This window comes from Stegodyphus dumicola, chromosome 1 (genome assembly GCF_044657685.1).
Source record: "Stegodyphus dumicola isolate Sdum_Otavi_A_Nest chromosome 1, ASM4465768v1".
NCBI classification, from domain to species: domain Eukaryota; kingdom Metazoa; phylum Arthropoda; class Arachnida; order Araneae; family Eresidae; genus Stegodyphus; species Stegodyphus dumicola.
Window position 1 is genome coordinate 200,691,462 of NC_140768.1, and position 21,793 is coordinate 200,713,254.

Sequence of the window (21,793 nt, forward strand, 5' to 3'; positions counted from 1 at the left end):
GTGGCAACACTATTCGAAATAAAACTTTTCTATCTCCAGCGCGCCATTGAAAAAATTGTAAGATATTACAGTTTTAACTAACAAACTTGCGTCTATGAAAATAATGTTTTACTGCTGTCGTAAATAAAATACTTTTTTATCTTCGGCGCGCCGGTGTGTTGCCATTCAGTAAAGCCTAAGATACTTTCAAATTTAAACGATTTAAAAACAATAAACACAGTTCTAAAGAATACTTTTTCTGCTTTTAATGAGTTTGATTTTAATAAACATGTTTTAAAATTATGAGGTGTCTAATTAGGAATATTAAATATGTTTATGAAATTACACAAGCTGGACTCTTGTGATATACATTTTCTTTTATATTATAACTATTTTGGGCGGCTGACCATGCAAGTTGCTAGTTTTTAAAGAAATAATATAGCGAATATAAAAATATGCATGGAAAGCTCCAACTGGCTATAGAGAATTCTTAATATATACTGTTTAAAAAAATTTTGAGATTTTGCTGTTGAATTTAATTTTATGTGACTCAAGTTTAAAGAACGGGATATTTAATGAATAAAATTAACAAGCAAAAAGTGAATAATAAAAAGACAAACAAAACAAACAAAAAAAAAAAAATTGTAAGCCATCTTAGAAAGAAAAGTGAACATTGGTGTGACGAACTGAGAAAAAGACTGAAAAACGAAATTGAAAGATGCATGCTAACCAGGGGCGTAGCTAGAGGGGGGTAAGGGGGGGCATCTGTCTCCGGGGGCAGAATCCAAGGGCGCCAAACTGATGTTACGACATTTTAGAATTAAATGTTTTCCATCCTTGGCAAGCAGTAGCGGGCGCGAAATCTTCAGTTGTCCCTGGGCGCTGAAAACCCTAGCTACGACTCTGATGCTAACACTTTAACACTGCATCGAGAATTCTAAATATATGCTACTATGTTGCTTTTAAACATTTTCTGATTTTGCTGCTCAATAGTATGTGGCGTTAATTGTGAAGAAAACGATGTTTAATAATACAGCTAATAGGAAAAAATAAATAAATAATTATGAAAGTTTTCAGATTTTATATGACACCCAAGGCTGCGTGTTTTTTTCATTTACACATACATACGCGTTTTTCGAGAGCATTTCGTCTAAAAATTTTTAAAAGCAGCATGTCTTTAGAATTTCCGATAGATAGTCTCGCAGGGTGGAGATAAAAAATGTTTTTTTAAATCCTTCGCATTATTACTTTTCATATTTGCCAGAAGACGGCGCCACTATTTGAGTTAAACATTCACAATCCCAGGTGTATTGACCCGAGTATCAGGATGAAGAAAATGATTTGAGTCTTGCTTAGGTAATTAATTAGGAAATCCACAGCAGACGATGTCTTTCGGAACTAATGTAGTTTCTCACTCTGAAAATTTTTAAACCAGACAGGTGTTTTTTTTTTTTTTGTTACATTTTCACCCAGTAACCTCTTAAAAATCAGAATAAATAAGGTAATCATGAAAAGAACTAAGAAGAAAAAGTGCAAATAATAGAAGCGTGTGTGTGTGTGATTATGACAAAGCCTCGAGGGCTATCTGCCTAAGGGGAGGAATGCCTTCGTGGAGGACTTTCTAAGGGAAACTGGCTCGTATACACGTTACACATGGGGAAAACCACGAAAACGCCCATGCAGCCAGCCCGTTCGCGGGATTCGATAAATAATAGAAGCACACAAATTTCTGTTTTATTAATTTAAAGTAGCTTTTTTTATATCAGTACATATTGTGAATCTAAATATATACATCTGTTTTTATACAACGTCTAAATTTTGCATCATATTCATTTCTTCACTTTTTGTTGTGTGTGTGTGTGTGCGTATGTGTGTCTCCTACGTATTTTTTAGGATATGGAAAAGGACAATTTCTTCTGTAAAAAATAAGCGGGAAAAACTGTATATATACTTTCTTTCTCATTATCAATATCTAAAGTAATTCAGTATCTAAACTTTGATATTCCGAGAGCTACAAATGAAACATGCTTTATGCATTCAGAAACACAGTTGTTTTTTGTACTCTTTTCTGAATCCGTAGTTTTTATATTAATGCTCTGATCTGTTAGTTGTGATGAATCGTTTCATTATGTTGACACGGAAGTCTGCATTCCTTTGTCCTTCCTGTAGTGGTACCAATGTTCAGAGGACACTCATTTCGTGATTCCTTGTGGTGGATATCTAAAATTACTGTTTCCATAAGGAAAGTGTCTATGCCTAAGAGTTTTAGTGATATAACTGCCCCAGGCGGTCTGCGATATTTCTTCTTAGCTACGCTATACAAATTATTTAATTGCCACCCTTTTGACGTTGTTACTTTTATCGAAATTTCAAGTTACTGAGCTATAGCAACATGCACTCGCGTATTTGCGTATTTTTTCTATTTTTCCCCCCATTAAATTTATCGGCTTATTTCTGTGGGTAAAAGAAGGAATTAACAATTTTTTTTATTTCCATATTGAACATTTCTAACTATTTCTTGAATCAGATTTTTTTTTTTTTTTTTTTTCTCCTCTAAGGTGCATAGTTTAAAATCTAGCAACTCTCATTATCGTTAAAGATCTGTAGGCAAACGTTCATTCGCTTTGCTGCTGAAGTCTGGTGACTCATTCTCTTAATTAGAACAGTAACTGCGCAGAGTTCTGAATCTATTCGGTTGGATCAAAAATAGTCTGTGGAACCGGTAGTGGTCTGTGTATTATCAAAACAAGACCCTATATGAAATACATGGAATTGTAAATTATTAGGCAAAGAAAACTCATTTCTCATCGAAAACTCAAAACTCATTTCTAGGCCGAGTTGGTCGCACTTCGTAAGGCCATCTGTCTTATTAGTGACAAAACCACAGTTTCCAGCGACTCAGCCACCACCCTGGAGGTAATGTGCAATCTGCACTCCAGAAATAATTTAGTAAAGGAATGAATGAGCAACTTTTTTGGTCGATTACAGCAAAGTACTCGAGGGTTATTTGCCTAAGGGCAGGGATGGCTCCGCGGAGATATTTTCTAAGAAAAACTGATTCGTATCCATGTTGTACATATGGAAAATAACAAAAATGCCAGTGCAGCCCAACCATACGCAGGATTTGAGCCCCGGACCCAACTACCTGGCTTCAGCGACTTTACCGTTTGGCCGCTGGAGCGCCGACAATGGAATGACGTTTGCAACTACTTCACAGTTTTCCAATTGATCAAAGAACTTTTTATACGAGATTATGACGATATTATATTGACTATGTCCTTTATTCATGGATGTAACTCTTGTAGACCGAATCTAGTATAGGGGCTGTTGTCTTTAAGTTCTGGGCTTGCTCTATCTCTTTTTTATCGCCATAAAAGTGCAGAATTAATAGTCTTGGCTAGAATTCTGAAGGGTTGAATGAAAGGCCTGCAAATACATGTGCAAAGAATACCAGCAATAAAATATACAAAGAATTGGTCTTTTAAGTAAAGAAGTCTATTTGTTGTTTTCAGGACATAGAATGAAATTATGCTAATTAGTTAACACGTTTTTAAACAATCGGCAAAAAAAGCTGGGCGGAGGGTAAGCGATGGCGAAAATAGGCGAGTAAATATATTATTTTAATTTAATTTAATTTTGCTTATTGATCTTTATATCTACGTTTGCAAACAGGTCTATTTAAATGTGAAATTCAAATTTTTACCGATGTAGGCAAACACTGGCGTAAAGCACTACTCATTGATAGTGAACTCTAAAAAATTTATCTTTTGTAATTTTTAATCTCTTCATTGATTTTCTGCTCCCTGGTTTATTAATTCCTCGTAGATTATTTTTTTTTTTTTGAAAAATATGAATGAAAAATTAGTTAAGATACTGAAATTCATTGAAACACGAATGACAGTTTCATAAACGTTGTACTTCCTGTTTTGATATTCTTTTGCAGTTGAAAGCAATTGCTACAGATCCCTCTTATTCAAATGTGTTTTGGAAAGTTTTTTAGATGCCAGAAATGGATGATCAAAGTGATGACAAATGTTGACATAAGAAGAGGCGCCTCTCCCACTGAAGCTCCGTTGCATCCGTCCTCGACACAGTTGCAGATGCTGATCCGACCACCAAATCCCGTTCTGTAGTAGCAAGCCCGCTCTGGGTCATAGGGTGTCGAGGCGCATTGCCTGATGGTTCGCATCTCATGCTTCTCTGAAACGGGAAAAGAACAACAGATTAGGAATTCTGCAATACCGGCCACATTTTTAATACTTAGTAGTTTAATTATTCTTCTAATTTATTCTATGCAGATGTGGCTTTGCTTCCGTCCCATTTTTAATATTCTTCCGCTAAATGCCAAAGTCAGATTCATTTTTTTTACCTTGTACTTTATGAATACTGCACAACGACTTTGTCGCCAAGATGACTCACAAAAAATTATTTTATTTTAAATACCCAGTCTCTTATATGTAAGAAAAGCATAGCATTAAAATTATAATTGTGTATACACTTTTAAAAGGAACTTTTTTTAAAATTCCTTTCATTCTCACACATGAACCGATATGATTGATTTCCATTTGATGGTTTTGGTCACAATCTGCCTAATACTTCCTTTTCAGCGTACACCTCGTCAATTTCAACGATCCTTCGGATTACAACATTTAAGTTAAAAACAACTTCAGTTTAGTTTAGAAACACCTTTAGTGTAGTTAGTGAAAAGGCCGTTAGAGCGCGTTCACAACAATTGCCTAATGGTTACAAGTGGCATCAGCTGAACTTCGTTGTTAAGCAAAAAGGCTTTGCTATTGAATGGTGTGAGAACACAGAATTCTTACAGTGAACACTATGGCATCAGCTGAACTTCGTTGTTAAGCAAAAAGGCTTTGCTATTGAATGGTGTGAGAACACAGAATTCTTACAGTGAACACTATGGCATCATCGATTCTTGAATCGTTATCGCGCGCTACCACGTGCCTCGAAGGGTATAAAAACTGGAAGGACTGGTTTGTCTTTCTCTCCTTACTCATGCTAGACGTGGCGAAGGCATTCGACCGCGTCTGGCATGAGGGGCTTATTTATAAACTTATAAATCTCCCTATGGATAGAGAGCTGATTCAGCTAATTATGTCTTTCATCACTAATAGGAAATTCACTGTGGCTATTGGAAAGGACATCTCCAGTTTACGCACCATGAATGCAGGCGTCCCACAGGGGTCCATTTTAGGGCCCGTCCTGTATTTATTTTATGTTCATGACTTCCCTAGGGCTCACATTGGCAGAAATTACTTTCTTGGGTGCTATGCGGACGATACGGCATTAGCCGTAAAGTCCGCAAACGCACATCATGCAGTCAAGAAATTACAGGAGCTTCTACCAGTGGTAGAAAAGTGGTGTAAGACTTGGAGAATTGCTATTAATGCCAGCAAGTCGCAATTATTATTGATAAGGAGGAAAAATACACAGTTGACTATTAACAGTAAGCTCTTTTTATTCTCTGAAGAGATTCCTAGAGTTAGTAAGGCGAAATATTTAGGAGTAATGCTAAATGAAAGATTAAAATGGGGAGATCATATAACAGAGGTGAGAAGAAAAATTTTCACTGTTGTAAATAGTCTCATCCCTATATTGGGTAATTATTCTAGCTTAGACCTCAGGAAAAAGAGGCTAGTTTATATCACGGCAATTAGGCCATTGATGACTTATGCGTCGCCGGCCTGGTGCACGGCTACCAAGGAGGATATAAAAAGACTTCAAATCATGCAAAACAAAGTCTTAAGGCTTATCACCCATGCTCACTTTTTTGTGAGCAATGCTACACTGCACTGTGACTTAAAACTGGACACTCTAGAAGAGCACCTGAATAAGATCAACAGGAAATTCTTCACGAAAGCTCTGAACTGTGACCATATGAGAAATTTTGATATCTTTACCTACGAAATATTGAATGAGGACGCCAAACTGCGCCCACTTGCGGCCCACCTTATCAGGGACCCGAACTTTCCCACCTAGTGCCCACCTGTAAATGATGTACCCAATGTGTTTATTAGCATTCTTAATTTTGTATTTTACTCATTTATTGTACTGTGTATTTCTTAAATTCTCTAGTTTTATTCACATTCTACACTCATTTTATGATTCCCACTTAGTCACGCCTTTACCGGGCCGGTTACTTGCTTGTGAGCTCTTGCGTTGCTGGTCTTCCTATTCTTTATCCGTCTTTCTCCTCCTTACTGCGGACAATCTGAAGATAGTTCTATGTTATTGTGCCCATCCGGCATAAATTTGATTGAGCCAGATAAACTACTGATCTCAGTGGTATTCTGGCTATAAGTTATCAGTTAGTCAGTTGTCTTTCTCTTTTCTCCTCTTCTGTCTGACGTCGTGTTAACGCGTGTGATGGCCTTCGGAACACACACTCAGCAGTCGCCATCGTTCCTACATATTTTCACGTGGAATGTCGTCGTATTATGCATAGAAAGAAGCAGAATTAAGAGATGTAATATCTAGAGGAAAATGCTTGGTTTGAGACTCACTAAGTCCTGCTGCCGTGAATAACATAAAAAAAAACGCTCAAGCAGATTATCAATAGGTGTTCGCCTTCAAGATGTGTTTGACCAGCGATGGGTCACCACGTGGTGAAGTGTGTTAAAAAAATGTGAGTGTGAAAAAAGAAGAGCTTGCACGTGTGTAATAAGACTGCGCGACAATACGAAAATGAATATGAGAAAATTTTGACTGCAGATATATTCGATGAGACAGGATTGCAATTTATCTACGAATAGTCACGTTTCGGCATTCACCGACCATTCCATTTTAATTTATCACGTTTTGTGTATCTAAGTTCTGATATTTTGATATTTTATATGTGTGTGACAAATGTTCCTTATTTAATCCAGAAAATGTGTTTGATAAAATAAATGTGAGATTGGAAAAAGAGAGTTACCGACTCATGCATACCTTATTGGGTAAGTCATTTTATTCTTATTAGTAAAAATCATGCAATGTACTAACCACTAAATTTTAGTTGAACTATTTACGCGGAATTAATTTGTATTTGATATTCTTAGTATCGTTACTTTTAGGCGGTCACGCCAAAAACACCACAAATGGTAACTGGAACAAGGACTTCTGTGGAATGTTCTAATTTTTCAGGTTTTTTTTTTTTTCCCAAGAAGGTTATAAGAACTCACCAATCACAAAGTAACAAACAAGCTGAAGATCTGTAAACTCAATTCACGCATGTGCAAATTTACCTTCTCTGATTGGCTATGCCTTCGACTCTATTCGACAGGTGTGAACGAAGCTTCATAAATATGAGTTATGATATTCACACTAGAGTGCAAAACTCCCTTTACATTTCTCATGCCACTTTTTGCATAAAAAAGATAAAGCTTCACAAAAATCTGAAATGACATAACGTATTTTACTGCGATTTGTAAGATTTTTTCAACTTCTTAATAGCCTTCGCATAGTTTTTAAAATTTGGAACATTTGGATAAAATACCCTAACTCCATTCGGTGGCCTTCGTGAAACCCTTTGCTTAGCAATAAAGTTTTGCTTACGTTACTTTTGACAGTTATATCATAGTCTGAACAATAAATTTTCTTTAGCTGGTTTCCCGTGAAGACGTCTTTTTCTGAGCAGCTAACTTTCAAAGGCTTTAGCATAGTTGCTTAAACTAATCCAATCTAGGAAAGCAAGGAAAAAATTCCATTTTTCCTTTGAGGTGCTGAACGGAATTTTAGAAATTGACAACAGCAGTTAAGCTTACAGAATTATAGTTTTTGCTATTCTAAGAGCTATAAACTCAGCGCATTTATTCAATGAAAGAATGATGACATTGGATGCTTACGTTTTAAGACTTCAAAATCCACCCACTGCTCTTGAATCCTGCAGGACTTGTCACTCGGAGCTGTGCAGTTTTCTAGGTACTTAGTGCTTTCAGGAGGAAGGGCACCGCAGTCCTCTTGTCCTGGGTTTCCTGTGCTGCATACATGACATTGAAGACTTCCAACTGAAAGTAAACATTTTAAAATAAATTATGTAATTTGTTTTCACTTCTGCCTAACTACAGTTAATGTGAATCTTATTGATGCTAGGCCAAAGTATTTAGGTAAAACTGTTATGGTACCAGTCAGAAAATATTTCTGTCTGAAAAAAAGCGGATTCAGTAAATTGCTTATGCCTACTGATTAAGTAACGTGAGTGAAGATGTTGTTATTGTGATTTTAATATGTTTTCTATTCAATAATTTACTTTCATTCAGCTTTAATGTCTTATTAAATGACTATCAGCGTACCGTTCTTTCATTCAGATTTCAAAATTAAAAGAGATAAGATCATGAAACGGCTCTGGCTGAACATACTTATCTACCCTACTTTAAATCTAAAAGATGAGTTTTCATTTTACTTTAAAAAAAAAATATTTAAAAAATATTATTACGGAAAATTAAGAATGTATATATTCCTTTTTATAATAACTATTTTAGGTGGCTGGCTGCACCATCGGCTAATTACTTGAAAAGTGAAATGGGCAACAAAAGCGGTCTGATGCAAAAGTGAGGTACGAGAATAATAGCTTTCTGGGCTAAAAAAAAAATGTATGAAAACATTTAATGCTGCATCTAGGATTCTAAATATATTCTGTTTATACATATTTTGTGATTTTGCTGTAAACTTTATGTAGTGTAAGCGCAAAGAAAATGAAGTTTAACAGCAAATTTACAAAGATTAAAAAAAAAAGTCTGTGTCAGGAGAAATGAGTCCAACAGCAGATAGATAATCCGCGAGCTCAACGACAACACAAAAAACTTAACTAAACTTCTAGTGCAACATTAAAATCTAATTCCTTTCAGTTTTATTTTAAACTGATTTCTACACTGAGACTCAAGTCAATAAGCTAGATTTATAGATGAAAGGGGCACATTCCGACTTTAACAATTAGCAAAATTTAACCCTCCCCCTTTTTTTTTTTTTTTTTTTTTTTTTCTATACTTATTCCAAATTTTCAATATTAATTTAAAATTCTGTATATTTTAGAAGAAAAGGTTGTATTTGTTATTCCTTTTTCAAAGTGCAAAATTCATCCAATTCCCATCTGCGTTACTTCAAAAGGAATAGTACGTATTTAGTTCCATCTATCCGAATCTATTTATTTTATCTACCAACTCCGAATTCAAGTAATCTGATACTATACATTAGAGATATTCTTCTTTCCTTCATGAAAATCACGTTTCAAAACTTTTAAACCTGGATGGAAGACGTTTGCTTAAATTTCCGAATTGCTTAATGCTACCTCTAATACCCAACAACGTAAAAATTCAGACATATGTTTTTAGCTCTAAAGCCATATGTTTTAGCTCTATAAGCTCTCTAAAAAATAATGCAGTAATTTTTCGATTTTTAAGTATTAAAATAAGTATTATATTATACTACTTTTATTTTAAATCATTTATTTTCTCCAATGAAAAATATTTAACAGGAATGAAGACAGACAATTATCGTAAATTCAACATTTGAATACTTTCCTTTATTGCCCACAGATGGCAGCACTAACTAAAAAGGTGGTTAAGATGCATGGCATCTAAAAATTTACGGACATAAGAGTGTAAAAATAAAAATGGTCTACTTGTTTTAAAATAAAAGTAAGAATGTTTTTGTGTTGTGACTTATCTTAATTATCTGACAGTCATATCAGAACAAGACCACGAAATTCATCGTTGCAAAGTGAGCAAGTTTCCGCCTGTCGTTGGCAAGAGGATGAGTTCCATACAGGTGACAGTACGGCTCAGTTCCGCCTCCAATTTTGATGCAGAGCACCCCGGAGGCACGGGTCCGAGGGTCTTCTACCCTTCTTTCCCTACCACCAACTTCTCGAGAGACTTTCGGTTCGCTATACACTTAGAGTGCCCCCCGTGCCTTGAATATGTTATACATTTACTAACATCCATGCCTCCTCCGGAATTCGAACCCAGGTCCTTCGGTACGCAGTAGACTCTCCTAACCACTTTACCGTCTGGGCGGCTTAAAACTTAGAATGAACTCATTGATAAGAAGAAAACAAATCGCACATAACTCTACAAGCAAAAGAGCAACATTTTCATTAAAGAATATCCGTAAATTCCTTGAAAACACCTAAAAGATTCTGAATTGCATTGCTAGGGGGGGGGGAATAATAAAAGTTAAAAATTAAAACGTCTTGCTAAGTGAAAACTTCAGGCCACAGTCTATCATCTCAGAGGTGATTTTTACCATTAAGTAAATAGAAATAATACCTCTTGTTACCAATTAATAAAACTAAATCTTTATTGTGCAGTAAAACTAAAATTCAATCCAGAAAGGGACATTCAGTTCTGAAAGTTTGATTTTTGGTTTTGCATTTTTTTAAGGAATGTTAAATGGTATAAAAAAAATAAGAATACTAACAACTTACATCACAGTCTGAATAAAACTCAAAAATGGAAATACTTAAAGATTAGGTTAATCTTTGGATCTTGGCAATTTTTTGGCGAAAATTTTGCGACCAAGCCTCCTACAGCATCTGCTAGTTTTTTTTTTTTTTCCAACAATCTGCTAGCCGAATTACGCTTATACTAGAATTTTTATGGAACAAAAGTGCTTAATCATGACGAAGATTAGGTGCGAAATTGGGAGAAAGTGCAGAATCGCCCCCTGCTTGTCGCGTTTTTAAGAATTGCACATACACGGTATCCATGCACACGTCGACCTATTTTCACTTAAAAAAAAATCCCAGAATTGCACAAAAATGGCATTGACACATTCTTGACTTTATCCATGTACACTGCTAAAGTCCTAGATAGTAACCTTTATCGCCTTACCAAAATGTCGTCAAACTACCTGTTACCATATTCCAAAGATTAGCCGAAGAGTATTAGAAATTATTAGAAAACTCTAGATTATTAGAAAACTTTATCACGTGAATTTATTTGGAATATAAGCTACAACTTATACAAGAAGTAGCTTTAGTAATTTTGCAATCGCCATGTAATGGGGCGTTGAAAAACCTATTTTATTTACCAGACTTATATAAAGCAATATTTCTGGTAACAAATTATTAGATGATACAGATGAAATTACTCATTTAAAGGACTCACTTTGTTAGACTGTTGACAAAGGCATTTTATAATATATAGAAGGTACGTAAAAGATCTACGATACCAATTTGAATGGGGGAAAATAAAGCTTTGAAGTATTGTGGAAGAAGGTTAAAATTAAAATATATCAAATGAAGAAAATGGACTTTTATGAGTATGAAACGAAATTTATGTCAATTACTCTATTTAAATTTAGCAAAACTGAGTTATTCAGCAACCAATATTCATGGTAGTGTTTTAAATTACTTTCGATTTTACCGTATGATTCATGTTTTTAAATTTTTTAAGTTCTTTTAGTTTGCCTGTTTAAGAATGAAACTAAGTTAAAAGCTATTAGTATCTATAGTTAATAATTTTAATACGAATTTCGTATTTCAGAAAGAGTTTAACTTAATTCTTATTATTTTTTGCGTGATATTTTACTTCTTTTCTCATTTGTTCAAATACTGGTACCAAAATTATTAGTCCTTCCGTTATTATTTAATTATTTTTAATTTGTTTATTAAAAGAATCATTTCTAGTAAATATTATGTAATATTTTTTCTTTGAAATAGAAAAACTCGTTTCAGCTCACCTGAAACACGCATACAGATTTTCTTATAAAGTCTATTTGGTTTTATAAGAAAATTTCTATGAGTGAAACTAGGTATACTTTTAACTTTCACACTAATGGGATTCTCTATGACTATTATTATTGAATTTCGTAGACAGTTTTGATACTGTGTTATGATACTTTATCATGTTCACCGCTGACATTCTTCTCAAATTGCTTTTATTGATATTTTGCATTGTAATATTTGAGTTTTGATTTTAATTTTCCTTTGATTTTTTAAAAATTCTGTTAGTTTAAACTAAGTATGAAACTAACATTAATAATATAAACCATGCAAATAAACAAACATAATGAATCGTAGAATCAATATCAATGTAAGGCTGAATTTAGCCTAACTTACCCCTCTCACCTCAAATTAACATACAGTTTAATTTGATTCGATAAAATCTTTTATTTATTGATGTGAACAATCATTTGAGAGATACATTAAGCCTAATTTTACTATAATTTGCAGTAAACAACTAGTCATTGCCAGTAGTCAGATTGCGTAAACTGTTTGGTAAAAATGATCTTCATTTACTATAAAAGAAAAATTTGTTTTTTGGTATTGAAGATCGCTATAGTATAGTTCTTCCACTTCCTTATTTATTTTACATTACCAAATCGCTGTTCTTTGTCCTTGTCGTATCACATGTGTCATCAATTCGATCTGGTAACTTGCCAGTATTTAGAGGTTTTGCGAACCCACGTAGCATACAATTTTTCACTTCGTTTATGACTTCAACAAATTGGGGGATTTAAGGAGTAATATATTGTTGCGTACCTACGGGTTCGTAGTGGATTGAATGCACACAGAACCGATGAGATCTTGATAAAATTTATTTTCTCAAAAGAAGTACTTAACAGTTCTGGAACTTTCGACAAAAGCACTCTTACAGCTCTTCTCAGTATCACAGACAAAATCAGTAGTTACACTTCAAACTACTAAGAATGTTAAATACAGCGTAATGCAGAGCGCATCTAAAAGGCGAAGCTCACACGGGGATTTCTCAATACTCCGAACTCAAAGCTGAACTAAAGAACTCTGAGTTCAAAACTGAAAACTGATTCTCTCTCCGATCTTGTATAGTTTTCCTCCGGCCGATGAGAAATCTCTAGTACTTTCCATTTCTCGAAATTACTGGAAGGCATAGACGGTTAAAGTTACATATAGGGATCAACTGCAGTTATTAAATTACTGTACCAATTACAATTACACAGCGACCGAACCAAAATGGTGCCAATTTTGGCGATATTTGGCGAATTATTGCCAAATTTGACTACAAAATTAGTCGCCAAAACCATTGCCAGCTTGTCGAAAATCTCGCCGATTCAGTAAGATAGCCATTTACCTCAATGTTAAACAGACTTGGCTGTAATCTATTCCGGCACAGTTTCATGTTTATAATTATGAATAACGTTATTAAAATTTATACTGTCAATAAAAAATATGTTTCTAACGCCATGTATCATATATGTCGTCAACAGAAAATTTCCGTCTTTTGACCACATAGTCTAGTAGTCTAGACTACACGTCATGTTACGTCACATTAGGCTGCACTACCAAAGCACTACTCGTCCAAGGGGCTCAAAATAGCTTTTCTAAGAAATATTTCCATTCACTCACACTGCATGGCAAATTGCCTGTTCTGTAAATGTTGCCATTCCCAGTGATATGTGACCTTTATTTTTAAAATTTAAACAGCACATTTTTTTTTTAAAAACTGAGTAATTTAAAATTAATGTAAGTATTTTTAATAAAATATGTCGTTATTTCTCTTTATAATGATACCTAAATGATACAAATTTATCAATAAACACAGTAGATATAATCCATTATATACATAACTAAAATTTTGAAGCTTTTGAGTGATTAGTAAAATTAATGAAATGTATTTTCTGCATCATATTTTACACTATTATTGCAAAATAACTGATTTTTACAATTAGCTATCTGATATTGCAGGCTAATCTACATGTAATCTACCTAATATTGCAGACTAATCTACATGTAATACACATTTATATAAACTGATCTTAGATTAGCTTCTTAAAAGGAAATGTGTTGCATAACCTTTTTTTTTTTTTTTTTTTTTTTTTTTTTTTTTTTTCGCTTCTTAAAGAGCATAATCAACATTATACTCAACAATGGCAACACGTTAGTGAACATAATTAAAACTATATTTACTAAATTTCGAAAAGAGGAAATGTAATGAAATCTTACATAAATTGGCAAAATATTTCACATATTATGTATGTCGCTCAACCTCAGATGTTTTACTTTATTGTAACATTAAAGTAACTGTACTTCATATGGCTTTTTGTTGGAATTTGACCATGACATTTCTTTTCCCTTGAAAGCGATTTTCCAACTTTCTGTCGTAAATCAACAACTGAAAAGCCCTGTGCGATAACTTATGCCGGGTGCGATTTATTTCCTGTGACTACTTTATTGTTCTTTCGGAGTGGCAACATTTTTCAAGATTCCAAAACGACAGCGTTCTTACGACGAAGCCTTTCTGCCTGCTCTTAAAAACCTAAAAAATTATTGCAATTGTTTTTACATTTCGGGAGAAGTATGACTAGTTATTTCATATATTTTACATTTAGTATACGGTATACCTGTCATCTACTGTCGTTTTAACTTCTGTTAACTGTATTATAGGCCAGAGTTTCTCATTTGTTTGGAAAAAGTGTTGAAATATATTTTAGATCTTAGTCAATTTTTGTCCCAAAATACGTACAATGTCCACTGCTAAATTGTGTTTTTCCGAATTTCTTGTTTATCCGAGGCTAGTTATTCTTAAATAAATAAATAATGAGAAAAGAAAAAAGAAGAAATAAAAAAATATGTTAAATTAAAGCAGCAAATATGAACTGCTTAACATTTATTTCTCACTTAAGAATTTATAATAAAAAAATAATATTTACATGAGATTTTTATTAAAATAGTCTCAAATAAATATTATTTTTTTATTATATTAAATAAATAATATAATATATTAAATAAATATTATTTATTCTGTATTGCAGATAGTATATTGGTTTATTTCCTAAACATATCTTCTTTGTTTGGTCCAAATATTCGAGAAATGAGTAAGTTTCTCTCGTTTTATGTGAATTTTATGCAAAATAGTGAGTTCTTTTTATAATTTTTAAATGATAAGATATTTTATATTATGACTCATAAATAATTTTTTTTTCAGATGGTCGCAGTTTTGTGTGATGATAAAGTCAAAACAATAATAAAAGAATTGTTATTGTAAACTAAAAAGTGCCGAGAAACGAATTATTTTTGATAATTTAAGAACTCTAAGAGTAAGTTTCAATTTCTTCGATTTCTGAGAAAGCATTATATATATACATATGTTATATATTCGGGAGGGAGAAGAAATTATTTGCCCTTTATACCTTTCGTACAGAATTATTAATGTAAGAACATAAAAATAATATGAAAAAAGCTTCCTGAATGCTTTGACCTTGACTCCATACATGTCATCTTAGATTTTGTAATCTTAAAATCCATAAATTCCTGAGACAGTAAGAGCAGAACGTAAATAAACCAAGACACATTATCTCTGGGAGAGGGACTCTTGTAGCATTGCACGCAATTTTCCATTAGGTGGACGTTATTTTGGTTTCGATGTGTTAGTAGGGAAAAAAAAAAAAAAAAAAAAAAAAAAAGATTCTCAATCTTTATACCTTTAGAAAAAATTGTCCAGCTGCATATATATTGGGAATTATGGGTAACACTTAAAAATGTTCCCAAAAAAGAAAGTATGTCTCCATTCAAGCTGTTAAAGTAATTGCCAGATGAAAAGAACTTTAAAGAGAAGAACAGCAATAATAAATACAGCAGTCTCATTTGTAATAATGTGATTTTTTTAAATACTGAAACTGAAAATAATTTTAATTTTGCATCCTGAAAACAATTTTAGATTACAGTCAAACACTTTAAGACGTATTTTTACCATTGAATAAATAAAGTCATGCTTAATGTTAATTAATGTTACCAAAATTAAATCTTTAGTGCTAAATCAATTGCACTAAACCATTGCAAATACTCAACTCATAAAATTTCAGTTTTTTAAAATTTAATCATTTGTTTGTATTTTTTAGAGAAGGAGAGAGGATATAGCGAATATATGCATTTTTGCTGCATTTTGAAATTTTGAATAGCAACAGAGAGGAAGGCTTGCAGTCTATATTCTACTTCAAAATTTTATCCTCATCATTAGATTTTATATTTCATAACATAGACAGTATACGCAGTTAAAAATTTTGCAGTTGATGTAATGTAAGGACTTAGAAGCCTATTTTACTTTAGGCACTTCCAGTATAAAAGTACATTTATTGCAAAATGTTATTAAGAAGTGCAAGTAAAATTAATTTTTAGATGATTCAATTTGATCTCATCTATTAGCTGCTGTTTCTGATCTTTACATCTTTCGGTAAAAAACCGCTAAAAGAAAACACTCTGGAGGTACTCCTCTGAAGTGATAATAAAGTATACGTAAATAAAACTATCATTCTGCTATAACGTTGCGCGCCTCTAACTTGCACGCAACCAAGAGGTGACTGCGAAAGCTTGTATAAACCACAGAGTCTTGTAAAGGGTTTAAGTCCCTTTTTATTCAACGTACTAAATTACAATTGCGTCCTCTTGACGCTTACAAACTGTGCCAACTAGGCAGTCAAAATAAAAATAATAACCTGAAAAGAAAATAAAGACAAGATTCTAACTACGAGGCTCTCTAAAATACCGCCGCGTTTTACAAATACCGCCGCTAATTCAGCAGACTTGAAGCTCACTGGAACAATTGCAACTACTTCCCGCCAAGCACATAGGCCGCAACGCGGGGTTATTCAATTCTCGATTTCTACCTCCGCGCTCGCTAAGTAAGAATAACTCACTCTCACCGAACTTGTTTCCTTCTATTTAAACCATACTACTTCCGCTGATAATTTGAATGCTTGCGCGTTCTACTCAAATTTACATATTCTGGCATTGGCAGTTCCAGGGGAAAGTAAGGCTTGACAGGAAATATAGTTTAAACTTAAAATAAATGTTAGTTAAAATAAATATAAACCCTACATTTGCCGCTGCCAGAATTTGGAAAACTTGGAAGCAGGTCCTACAAACGACCTGTTGTAAGTTTATCTAATTCTGAACTAACTGGCGAAAGCCTCGTTTACACAAAAAAATCTTATGTAACAATTAAAATTCTGTTAGTCGTTACAAAGCTTTCTTCTTACAGCAACTTTTCCTGGACTTCATCAATCAATCTTGGTCTTTCCTTCCAGCATCTGGAAGGAATAAGTATCAGTATCTTTCTACATACATTATAATTTACACTTTCTTGACACAATAAATTTTTGTTTTTAACGTTGCGTTTTTCTTAGTTATTGCTTACTTCACATTCATTCAATTTTTCAAGCATTAATTTAACTTTACCCTGGCTCTCCACCATATGTGGTGTCAACCGGGAATATTCGTGTTTTAGTCTTACAACACTTCCCCTAACCACCATGATTTGTTAGAATTCAACAACCAAATAGACACACCTTATCGACATTCTACAACTCAATGAGCTACTTTAATATTCTTAAAAATTCAAATGTAGGTGGAGAACCCTACAAAACACATTCATTCTAACTTCCCCCTCATTCATCTTTAAACATGCAGGCTTCCGCTCTAAAGCATGACTTTACAGTTTAATACTTGAATTTTGACTTCATTGCTTTTAAGCATTCACTTTTAGCATCTACAATTTTATGCTTCTAGACTAAATTCTACTTTTACATAACATGCAAGTATTTACGTATATTTACAAAATTTTAATACATATGATTTTTACAATTTACCATAAAATGAATAAGAGAAAATAAATTTTTACTTTACTCATTCTTCGCCAAGCTGGCGGCACTCGAACTAAAATTCTTATTAGTACAAGAGTACGAAGTTATTTTTATCTCCGGCCAAATTTTGGCTTTAACATAACAGAATTAGTCTTTCGACCAACAGAAAATGCTTGTTTTTAGCTTTTACACTTAAAGAAAATAATACTTTTGCCTTAGCTAAATAAAGTAAAACAAAACTAAGTCTTAACCGAGACATATTGACTTTCGTCAAAACATAGAACTTCGTACTTATGCATAACATTTCGGAACAAAAGAGAAAAAAAATTTATAGAAGGTTTTAACTTATCTTTGAGTTTTCGATGCTTGAAACTCCGTCATCCATTTTTGACAAAATTGATCCCAAGTTAGAGGTGTCATGGATGTCAATCTTCTCCTTATTGATCTCCGATTGTCGTCCCCGTTGTTCTTTCTTTTGCGTCCTCTACATGCTGGCCTCTTGACGGAGTAATCGTCTGGTTGTTGGCCTTTGCGTTTCTGCCTGGGACGGCTGGTCTTGACGTCCTCCGGTCTGGAGTCCTTGAATTTCTTCTGTTCGTCGTATTTTTGTGCCTCCTGTTGGCGTTTCAGTTTCCGGAACGGCGTCCTTGCTGGCACCTGACTCTGTGGCCGTGTGCGCGTTCTCCTTGATGTGTATTTTCTCCTGCCATCTTTTATAGGTGGTGTTTTCGTCTTTACCACGGTTTCTTTACCCGGTTCATCTGTATTTTTGTTTTTCTTAAACGCCGGAGTTTGAAAATCATTTTTTCTTTTTGATACCGACGTCCGGGTTGTAGAAGTGCTAGGTCTCTCTTCAGTCCTCCGTTTCTTGGGTGGTGGAATAGTTGTTGCAGTCTCTGGCCCTTCTATTTCGTTTAGACTTGAGTCCTGCAAGAAACTTTTAAGGATTTCAAAATCATTTGGATTATAATATTTTTTCACCTGGTCGGGACTTGCTTTACAGATTTCCCCTCTCTCGTTTCTAAGATATAAGACTACTCCTTTGATTTCCTGAATTACATAGGGGCCTTCAAACTTTGGAGCTAGCTTTGCCATAAAATTCTCTGGGGCACTTGATAAAGAAAATTTCCGTTTCAATACTTTATCCCCAACTTTAAAATCTGCTTCACGGCGTTTTCTATCATAATAAATTTTCTGCCTATTTCTTGCCGTATCCGAAGTTTTAAGCGCCTGATCAATTAGCTTTTGCACGTCCTTTTGTCTAAATTCCTGCTCTCTTTGTTGCACAAAGAATAATTTATCTAAAGGCGTAATTAACTTTCTGCCTAAAAATAATTCTGCTGGAGTTTTTCCCGTAGTATCATGATGTGCCGTTCTTAAAGCATAAGCTAATTCATTTATGTAGCCATCCCAGCGCTTCTGATGTGTGCTAACGTAACTGCGAATTATTTTTACAATGTTTTTATTTACTCTTTCTGCTATGTTAGCCTGTGGTCTATACGGAACCATTTTGATATGGCGTATATCAAGTCCATTGCATATGTTTTCAAATATTTGACTAATGAATTGTTTTCCGTTATCGCTAATGACTTTTATCGGTGCACCGTATTTTAAAATGTATCTGTGTAAGAATGCATCTGCGACTGTTTTGGCTGACGCGCGTTTAAGTGGAACAATTTCTATCCATTTTGAAAAATGATCTACTATTACTAAAAGAAAACGATTTTTATTTAACTCGCTCTGGGGGAAGGGACCAAGGAGATCTATGCCTAAAATTTCATTCGGAAATGTAGCGCGAATGCTATTTAAGTACCCGGCCGGGCTGTAATTAATATCATTTATTAACTGACATTGATTGCAGGACCTGACATACGCCGTTACTATTTTGTATAATTGCGGGAAATATACCGCCTCGCGTACCCTTTTTATAGTCTTTCTGACCCCGAGGTGGCCCGCTGTTTTTTTTTCGTGCAACTCCTTCAAAACGCTTAATCGAAGCGAGGCTGGGATGACTGGCTTATACTCAAGATTTTCGTTCGTTGTTTTCGTATAAAATAATAAATTATCTATTATTTCATAGTTTTTTGCTCTATTTCTTATCGCATCGATATCTGTGTGCTCAAAGCTTTCGGGGTCTTTCAAATAAGCATAGATATTTCCAAATTCAGGATCAGCTTTCAGTTCAGTAATAACCGTATCTCTAGAATCTAAAATTTTTGAAGTCAACACAGCGCATTTAAGTTCATTACCTTCATCGTCCAGTTTTATACGAGAAAGTGCGTCAGCTACATTGTTTTCCTTACCCGGTTTATATTTTATTGTGATATTATATTCTTGGAGTTTTAAAGCCCATCTTATTAACCTGGGCGTTAGGTTTTTTCCCGAGTAAAGTCTACCAACAGCCGCATGATCCGAAAAGACTGTTACTGGCGATTTGCCGAAATAAACTCGAAATTTGTGTACAGCCATTAATACGGCTAATGTTTCTCTTTCTGTAGCTGTATAATTCCTTTGTGTTTGATTCAATGTTTTACTAAAAAATGCCAGCGGATGGTTATTTTGCATAAGAACCGCACCCACCGCATAGTCTGATGCATCTGCCGCAATTTCCAGGTTTTCATCCCCCTCAGGGAATTTTAAAACAGGGGCATTAATAAGCGCTTCTTTTAATCTTTCAAAAGCTGTTTTCGCTTCCGCTGTCCACGTAAATTTACTCTTTTTTCTTTTGATTACTAAGAGTGGTTCAACAATATTAGCGAAATCTTTTATGAAAGATCGATAGTAAGAACATAGTCCAAGGAAAGACGAAAGTTTCTTGGCGGTGTTGGGCGGTGGGAAATTCTTAATAGCTTTTATTTTTGAATCTTGCGTTTCTATACCCTTTTGCGAAATTTTATAACCGAGATATTTAAGTTCTTTAGTTGCGAACTTGCATTTTGAGGCGTTAATTGTAAGACCGGCCTCTTTTAATAATTTAAAAACTTGTTCGAGGTCCCTAATGTGTTGTTCCAACGTACTACTCGTTATAATTATATCATCTAGATAAATTAAAGTTGATTTTCCTAGGACAGGCTTTAGAACAATGTCCATAGCTCTCTGGAATGTTGATGGGGCCCCACACAACCCAAAAGGCATGCGTAAAAATGCATAAGTGCCCGATTTTGTTATAAACGCGGTTTTATGTATATCTTCGGGTCTCATAGCTATTTGATAGTAGCCAGACGTTAAGTCCAAAGTAGACATATATCTCGTCGATTTGATCTGTCTAATGATCTCGTCTATAACCGGCAAAGGGTAAACTGGGAATTTAGTTATGCTATTTAGTTTTCTATAATCGATAGCAAACCTCCAAGCCCTTTTATTCGAAGGAGGAAACTCGTTCTTTTTCCTACATAGTACGACTGGACTCGCGTATTCACTATTTATGGGCGTTATTATTTTATTCTTTAACATCTCCTGAATATGTTCTTCAATGATTAAGTCTTTTTGTTTATCATAGCGATACGGTTTAGTCCTACAAGGTTTTTCGGCATTTAATTGAATCTTGTGAGTCACGATCTGACAGTTTTCCGGTTTTTCTGAAAACAAATGAGAAAAATTACTCACCACTTGCTGTATTGCTTTACTTTCCTGGTCATTCAAATGGCTAAGGTCCAATTCAGGTGTCTCCACCGGTTCCACCACCCTCTGGTCCATCTCCAGCACCACGGAACTATCTTGAAAATTTAATTTGGCCCTCGCGGCCCTTAAAAAGTCCATACCTAAAATAAGAGAGTGTTGGAGGTGTTTCACCACAAAAATTAATACTTTGAGATTTTCCTCTTTTACCTGTATGTTTAATGATACTTTCCCGATGCAGTGACATGTTTTTCCTTGCGCCGCTATAATTTCCGTATTTCTGGTTTTGAATAGTCGTATCCTATAAAAATTCTTTTTGAAGAACTTTTCACTCATGAAATTTCCTTCTGCCCCTGTATCGATGAGGGCTTCTACTGGTACATCGCCAACCAGGACTTGTATAATTGGTAGCTGTGAGTTTTTTACGATGACTGTATTTAGATGTCTATTTGAGGGTTTTTCTAAAACTTCCGGGGTCTGGACCCTCCCTTTCACAGGCCCCTCTAGTCGTTTAAAGCTTTCCTTTCAATCTGTGTCTTCTGGGTACGCGGATGCTTATTTTCAAATTTTCTTTTTGGGCCTTGACCTTCGAGTTTCGATGCGTTAGCTTGATAGTTCTTTCCCCCATATGAGCGATTTCCAT

The 21,793-nt window shown here is 34.4% G+C and overlaps 1 protein-coding gene across 1 annotated transcript in view; it reads right to left on the reverse strand.

The window, feature by feature from the left end:
- Nucleotides 1-2,531: 2,531 nt before the first annotated feature.
- LOC118187792 (uncharacterized) overlaps nucleotides 2,532-21,793 on the reverse strand; it is a 31,231-nt gene continuing 11,969 nt past the window's right edge. The window contains exons 2-3 of the mRNA XM_035358067.2: nucleotides 7,821-7,982; nucleotides 2,532-4,179 (exon numbers count right to left, since the gene is read on the reverse strand). Of these exons, the coding sequence (XP_035213958.1) occupies nucleotides 3,953-4,179; nucleotides 7,821-7,982 (389 nt within the window). The 3' untranslated portion in view covers nucleotides 2,532-3,952. The remainder of the gene's footprint in view (nucleotides 4,180-7,820; nucleotides 7,983-21,793) is intronic.